General features: G+C 68.5%; 2 protein-coding genes across 5 annotated transcripts in view; one reads left to right on the forward strand and one right to left on the reverse strand.

Moving 5' to 3' along the window:
- The window catches only part of CYP27A1 (cytochrome P450 family 27 subfamily A member 1), a 4,005-nt gene extending 3,744 nt beyond the window's left edge, over positions 1–261 (forward strand). Inside the window, exon 8 of the mRNA XM_085311044.1 lies at positions 196–261. Within this exon, the coding sequence (XP_085167170.1) occupies positions 196–261 (66 nt within the window). The remainder of the gene's footprint in view (positions 1–195) is intronic.
- Positions 262–518: 257 nt separating this feature from the next.
- On the reverse strand, positions 519–5,003 carry PRKAG3 (protein kinase AMP-activated non-catalytic subunit gamma 3). 4 transcript variants are annotated; one of them, XM_085310933.1, is made up of 12 exons: positions 4,816–4,980; positions 3,990–4,029; positions 3,407–3,651; positions 3,228–3,309; positions 3,049–3,107; positions 2,562–2,607; positions 2,300–2,354; positions 1,877–2,003; positions 1,626–1,791; positions 1,347–1,384; positions 751–897; positions 519–658 (listed from the first exon to the last, which is right to left on the reverse strand). In XM_085310933.1, exons 1-12 carry the CDS (start codon positions 4,846–4,848, stop codon positions 542–544), a joined length of 1,155 nt encoding a protein of 384 aa, XP_085167059.1. In that variant the 5' UTR covers positions 4,849–4,980; the 3' UTR covers positions 519–541. The 4 variants fall into 4 exon arrangements, with proteins under 4 accessions (XP_085167059.1, XP_085167058.1, XP_085167057.1 ...); XM_085310932.1 differs by having other exon boundaries at positions 3,407–3,657; positions 4,816–4,978; XM_085310931.1 differs by having other exon boundaries at positions 3,049–3,309; positions 4,816–5,003.
- Between the last annotated feature and the right edge of the window lie 1,796 nt (positions 5,004–6,799).

Consider the following 6,799-nt stretch of genomic DNA (forward strand, 5'->3'; position numbering starts at 1 on the left):
GTCCCCCGGGGCGCTGTGGGTCCCCTCGAGGGAGGTGCCCCGGCCTCGAGGCAAGTCCCAGGGCCGGGGCGTGCGGCAGACGCCCCCCACCCCGCGGGGAGCCCCCCGGGGCCCGAGCCTCCTTCCACGGCCCGGGGGCCGGCCCGGGGCCGCACCGGAGGCTCCCGGGTCGGAYGAGCTGGTGGCACTCGGCAGCATCGCCGGAGCCTGTGGGGCGAGAGAGCGTGCGAGGCCGTGACCCACAGTGGGTGCGGGGGCTGAGCTGGACCCCCGGCGGCACAGCCCTCTGGGCTGCCCCGGCCCTGGGCACCAGCCCTGGTGGGGCAGGGAGGGCAGCAGTTGGCCCCATGGTAGCTCCTGCTGGAGCCACCCCCGGGCCTTGCACCCAGCATGGGGGGAGCAAGGGGAAATGGGGGCAGGGTGGGGGGCCAAGCGGGCCGGCTTGGGCCCCAGCGGCGAGGTGACGGTGGGTCGAGAGCGGTGCCTACCTGAAGTGGAGAGAAACGGAGGGTGCAAACGGAGAAAGATGGAGCGTCGTGGGCTAAGAGTTAAGAGCATCAATACCCGCGGGAGTGAGCACAAGGGCCTGGAGGATGTCGGAGAGGGAGACGATGCCCCGCGGGTAGCGGTTCTCGTCCACCAGCACCAGGCGATGGACCTGCGGGCGCAGCCAGAGCATCAGAGCTGAGCCGGGGCGGCGGGAGGGAGCCGGCGCTGCGGGGCGGCAGGGGTGCGCCCCGCGCCGCTCACCTGCTCCTCGGCAATGCGGTTGATGATGTCCTCCATGGTTTCATGGGGGTAGCAGATCAGGACCCCCTCCAGGCAGATGGTGCGCTGCCGCAGGGCCTCCCGCACGCTGATGTCCAGGTTGTTGTAGGTCTTCTGGGCTGCCAGGTGCTGCCGGAGAGGAGGCCGCACTCAGTGCCCTGCTGTGCCCGTGCCGGCGCCGACAGCCGCGCTGCCCTGGCACCGAGCAGGGCACGAGTCTGGCAGTGCTCAGAGCAGCAGGACGGGTGTGCACGGGACAGATGCAGGAGGGCACATCGTGTCTCTGTGCGTGGGACAGATGTTCAGGGCAYGTGCATATCTGCCCGCAGGCAAGCGTGCGTAACACGTGTGTCTGCATGCGGAAAAGACGGGCAGAGGCACGCGAGTGCCCCCGGGAACAGGACAGATGCGCACGGCGCTCTGCACGCGGGGCCGACGTGCACAGCCCATGCGCGTGCAGGCTGCGAGCACCCCAGCTGGACGCGGGCAGAGGGCTGCCCGTGCACGCCTGGCTCTGACATCCCCCCGTCCCCATGCTTGTGCGGGCGTGCAAAGACGTGCAAACAYGCAATACTCACAATGACGTCAAACCTTGAGTAGAGGCCGACCACTTGTCCTGCAAAGAGACACCGGCCCAGGGTCAAGGGGGCTCAGGAGGGTCCCCTGGGTGACGTGCTCCCTCCGGAGCCCTGGGACAGCAGAGCGGGGGACAGGGGAACCTGGGTGCTGCTGGTGTCCCACCCTGAGCCCAAAGAGCCCACGTGAGATGGGACGGGGAGGAAGGGTTTGCTGGTGGGGATGGGGTGGGAGCCACCGGCAGGGGGAGAAGGGGGTCGCTGGGCGCCCTGCCYGGGTACCCGCATCGTTGACGACCGGCAGCGCAGAGACGCGGCGGTCCACGAAGATCTCCAGGGCGGTGTAGATGGGGGCGGACTCGAGCACCACGGCCACGTCGCGGAAGGTGCCGACACACAGCTCCTGCACCGTCTTCTTCAGGAAGCGCGGCTTGGGGATGGTGGAGCCCTGCAGCGGGGCAGGCTGCTGGCGGGCACAGCACGTGCACAGACGTGCTACACGCCCCCCCGGCCCCATTTGCCCCCGCACTCACGAAGATGTGGAGGAACTTGAGGATGCGTTTGTGCGTGAGGATGTGCAGGACGTTCCCCGAGACGGGCTCGATCACGGGCAGCCGGTGGATTTTGTGCTTGATGAGGGAGTAGACAGCATCGAAGAGGCTGCAGGCAGCAGGGCCACCGTGGGGAGGGGGACACGGCTGTGCCCAGAAACCCCCGGGCATCCCGAGCACCCCCCCCCGAGGTCACCGCTCCCCTCTCCTACACCTCCCCTGCACCAAGGGCAGCTGGGGCACCCGGACTCTGCGGTTCCCCTTCCTACCTTCTCCCCTGTACCAGAGCCAGCTCCGGGAAGGGGCAGCCTCAACACGGCCCCGAGGGGCTGCAGACCCCCGAGGCCCCAGTGAGCAGGCTGCACCCCAAGCTGAGCCCGCACTGACGGGGAGCTTCTGACTCACCTATCGCTTGGGGAGATGTGGACCAGCGGCTTGAAGGAGCCTTGCAGATACACCTCTGGGAAGGGAAAGAGGTGGGAGCGGGGGCGTCCGCAGGGCCGTGCCCCCCAGCAGCAGGGCTGGATTGCACCCCCAGACCCCACCTACAGCCCCCGCCACCCCTCGGTGCAGCCGCATGCCCCTGTGTCCCATCGCCTCCTGCCCCCCCCAGCACCCACCACCGTGCCAAGTGTGACGCCCCCAGTCCCGACCCCCTTGTTTGTACCTCTCCACGTCTCAATCTTGTGCTCCTCCACCTCGTAGATCTGGACCTGAGGGCAGCGAGAGGCTCCGTCACCGTGGGGCCCTGCTGGCAGCCACGGGGCTCTGGGAGGGGGGGGCGAGCCCTGGGTGCTGCCCCTTTCCCAGCCATCCCGCCCCATCTCCCTGAGCATGGGGTTCGGGTCTTGGGGACCCCTTGGGTGCCAGGCACAGGGGCACCGAAGCTGCCTGCACCCAGGTGGGGTGAGAGCATCCTCCTGGGAAGGGGCAGATGCACCGCTGGGCTCTTCCCCCGGGATACTGCAGGGCGCAGTGGCAGACACTGGACATTGGGCTGGCTCAGAGCAAACCCAGAGCAAAAATTAACCCCAGGGGGACATAGGAGCTGCAGGTCTGCAGGAACCTGGCCCAGAGACAGACCCACCCCTGCCCGAGGGCTGGCTCTGCCCCGTGCCCTCCCCAGCACCCTGCGCCATCGCGCCAGGACTCACCAGGGGCGAGCGGTAGTAGCGGTGCAGGATGTTGATGAAGTCGGTGATGGTGAGCATCCCTGCGGAGACACGGGGGGCTGGCTCTGCCGCCGGGGTGGCCCGCAGCGCCGCGCCGACGCCCTGGGGCCCTCCGCGCCGCCGGGCAGGGGAAGGGGCCATGCTGCGCTCCCGGCACTCACCCACGAAGCTCTGCGTCTTGCTGTCCCAGAGCGGGGCTGCCCGCACCCCGTTGGCCACCAGCGCCACAAAGGCCTTCTTGATCTGCCGGCAGAGCRGAGAGGGGTGCCGGCGGTCCCCGAGCCTGCTCCCACCCGCTGCCCGCTGACCCTCAGGCCCCTGCGGCCCCCCCCAGCCTCACCTCCAGGGTGATGTCGAAGACRACAAGCTTGCAGCTGGTGGGGACGGCGTCGTAGCAGCAGTGGCTCCTCATGAAGTGCATGTAGACCTCGGCATCGGGGCTCTGAAACTCGCTTTCCGGGTCTGGCCCCAACCCCAGCATCTCGGTGCCCAGCGTGAAGGTGACGGGCCTTGTGCCCCTCCACCTGTCCTCGTCCTCTTCCTCCTCCTCTTCCTCCTCCCTGGTGCACGGTGCCTCCAGAAGCCCTGCAGCTGGACCAACCCCAGCCCTGGGTGGTGAGCCGAGCTGCCAGGTCTCAGCAGAGGGCCCCAAGGGGATGCCGTGGGGGGAGATGCCGTCCCCACCGCCCTGGGTCGTGCAGAGCGCTCCGATGCCCCAGTCCATAGGGACAGGGATTGCACGTAGCACAGCAGTTCTCAGCCATAGGGCCGGGGGGCCACGGGGAGCTGCTAGGAAGGAGCTCAGCGGTGGGGTGACGGGGAGCACCGGCAGGGCTCGCTGCGTGGGGGGCGAGGACGGGCACGCACGTTGCAGGCGGGGGGCCAGACCCATCCTACAGGTCATCCCACTGCCGTCTACCCACCTTCCTCCTCTGGGCGAGCAGCGGCGCTCAGCAGTGACATCTGAGGGGTCACACAGAGAGGGGGGTCAGCAGCGGCCGGCCCCCCTCGCCCCCACCCCAGGGTGCTGCCTGGCTCAGCCCCCCCCTCCACCGGACCGAGCCAGGCAGAGCGGAGCAGAGCCCTGCCACGACAGCCCCTGCGGGGCCAAAGCCCCCAGCCGGGGCCAGCCCGCGGCTCAGCACCCCCCCCCCCGGGAGCCCGGCCCCGGACGCCTGGGTCCTCTCTTCGCTGTCGGAGCGCAGCAGGTCCCGCAGCGGCTCTGCGCCCTTCCTCTCCCTCCCCTGGCCCCCGAGGTGTAAATCCCGGCCCTGATTCCTCCTGCCCTTCGCTGGCCTGGCCCACCCGAGCGGGGCAGGCGATGCCGGGCACCCAGCCAGCCCCACCTGGGCAGGAGGTCTGCCCGGCCCCCCGCTCCGGGGACGCCCTACGACAGCAACGCAGGCGGCCCCAGGCAGAGGGGCTCGGGCAGGGCCAGGGGGCCGGCTCCGTGCCCCCCACCCAGGAGACCCTGCCGTACCATGCAGCCCGCGGCAGGAGCCGCAGCCCTGCGGGGAGCCCTCCGAGGGGGACCTAAACCCGACTGCGGGAAGGAGGTGACGCTACGATAACACCCCCCGCCCCGACCCCCGCCGTTCCCGYGGGGCCGGGGCAGGCGCACGGGTCAGGCTCTGCTCCGCAGCCTCGTCCCCAGGGCTGCCCGGCTGCCCCAAGCCCCCCCTCTACCACCACCACCACGTCCCCGGGAGGGGGGCTGCCGAGCTGGGACCCCAGGCGGCCCRGCGGTACCTGGGGAGCAGCGGCGCTCGGGAGTTGCTCCATGCCGACTGCAGGGCAGCGCTGCTATTCTGGGCCGGCGGCTGCTCCGGGGCCTGGCAGATAGGGTGTCAGCGAGCGACGCCAGCCGTGCCCCCGCCGCCGCCCGCGAGGGAGGGGGAGCCGCCGGCCGCCCCGGCCCGCGGCACCTGCCGGGGGCGGTGGGCTGCAGGCGGCGGCCCCTCGACGGCAGCGGCTCAGGGGACGCAGGGGGTGACGGAGAGATGGGCCGTTGGCAGAAAACCTGCCCCCTTTCCTCCCCGGGCAGCACTCGGCACCTCCCGGGATGCAGCCCCACACGYCCAGATGCTGCCAGGGCCTGGACCACGCTGCCCCCCACCCCGCCTGCTCCCCGGCGTCCTCTGCGGTTCAGCCCCTGCTCACGGGTCTCACGAAGGGGGGATCCCATTAGCCAGCGGGGAACCTGTTTCCTTGCCCCGCCGGGCCACCCCCTCCCACCCTCCGCTTGCTCCCAGCTCTCTTTCTATTTCAGGAAGGTTCAAATAACCCCCTGGCTGGCTGCCATGCCAGGCTGGGAGCAGCCGTGGGCATAAGGGGCCTGCTGCCGCTGGCCCTGCCCTCGGGGAGCCCGCGGACGTGGTGGCTGTGGCTGACGGGGCTGGGGCGGCTGCAGCCCAGCCGCAGGGGGGCTATAGGGTCCCCAAGTCACAGAGCAGCAAGCAGGAGATGCTGCCAGGGCAGGCCAGGAGGAGGGTTTAAATCACAGCCGACAGCTTCCCAAAATACATGCTGGATGCAAGAAGGGAGGAGAGAGCCAGCCCCAAGCACCCGGCCAAGGGTAAGAGGGAAAAAGCCCCTGTCTCAAGAGCTGGGGTGCAGAGAGGAAGAGGAGGGCAGGGGGCTGGGCAGCAGCACCAAGGCAAGGCTTGGCCCAGGGGCACAGCAAGTGGCACTTGCCACGCAGCCACGCAGTGAGCGCGATGGGCAGAGACGGCTCAGCGCAGCTCTAAGACAGCCACTGAGCCAGGGCTGCCTGGCTCAGGCCCGGCCACCAAAGGGGTGCTGGCAGCAAGGAAGGGAACGTGCCTCTCCTCTTTCATGCTCACCCCCCAGCAGCTATTTTAGGGTGCTGGAGAGAAGCCGAGGAGCAATGAGATTGTCACCAAGGAGACTAGAGAAACATGGACTGAGCTGCAGGCACTGGGGGGCTGCGGGGAGAGAAGGGCTTTCTGCAAGCCCAAGTGCCAGGGGAGCAGCGCTCAGCACCTTGCCTGGCACTAGCCCAGAGCAACCCCTGCCCCTGAGGGGGGGCTGCCTAGTCTAGGGGAGACAACATGCAGCTCTGGGGGCCAGAACCTGCACCAGCCAGCTGGCAGAGAAGCACCTGCAACCTTGGCACTTCCCCTAGAGCAGAGAAGGATTTAACACATCAGGGAAGGGAGGGGAGTTCTCCAAGTGCCTCTCCCAGCCCCAGGCAGACCTCAGTACTCCCCATGCCTCAGCTTTGAGGTGCCCAGGAGCTGGGACTAAAGCCTGCCCCAGCCATGGGGACACCTGCGGGAGCACAGCACACAGGGCACAGCTCACAGCATTGCCTCTTGCTGTGCTGCCCAAGCTCRTGCCTGCCTCAGTCCTCACAGCCCCAGGGAGAAAAGAAAAGCCCCAGATTAAGCCCAGTGAAGGGCTGCAAAAGCAAYCCCTAGCAAGCAGCACAGAGCAGCAGAGCCCGTAGAGGTAGACCAGCACAGAGATGCAAGGMAGATTCCAGAGCCAAGCTGCAACCCTAAGAGATGCTATCTTACCTAAAGGGATGTCAAGCCACAGCAATGCTTATCTAAGGGCCAGCTCAGGGCAGGCTGGAAGAGGAGCCCTCACTGACCCTGGGGAAAGGCTAGGGGGTGGCACAAACCCTGCCTACACCTGAGCCTGACATAGCATGGGGGCAGCTGATCTGCCCTCTGTACCCAAATGCACCAAGGAAATGCAGCAAGGTCAA

The sequence above is a fragment of the Rhea americana genome, unplaced genomic scaffold, assembly GCF_003343005.1.
Source record: "Rhea americana isolate MKP2758 unplaced genomic scaffold, rheAme1 scaffold_33, whole genome shotgun sequence".
NCBI lineage: Eukaryota > Metazoa > Chordata > Aves > Rheiformes > Rheidae > Rhea > Rhea americana.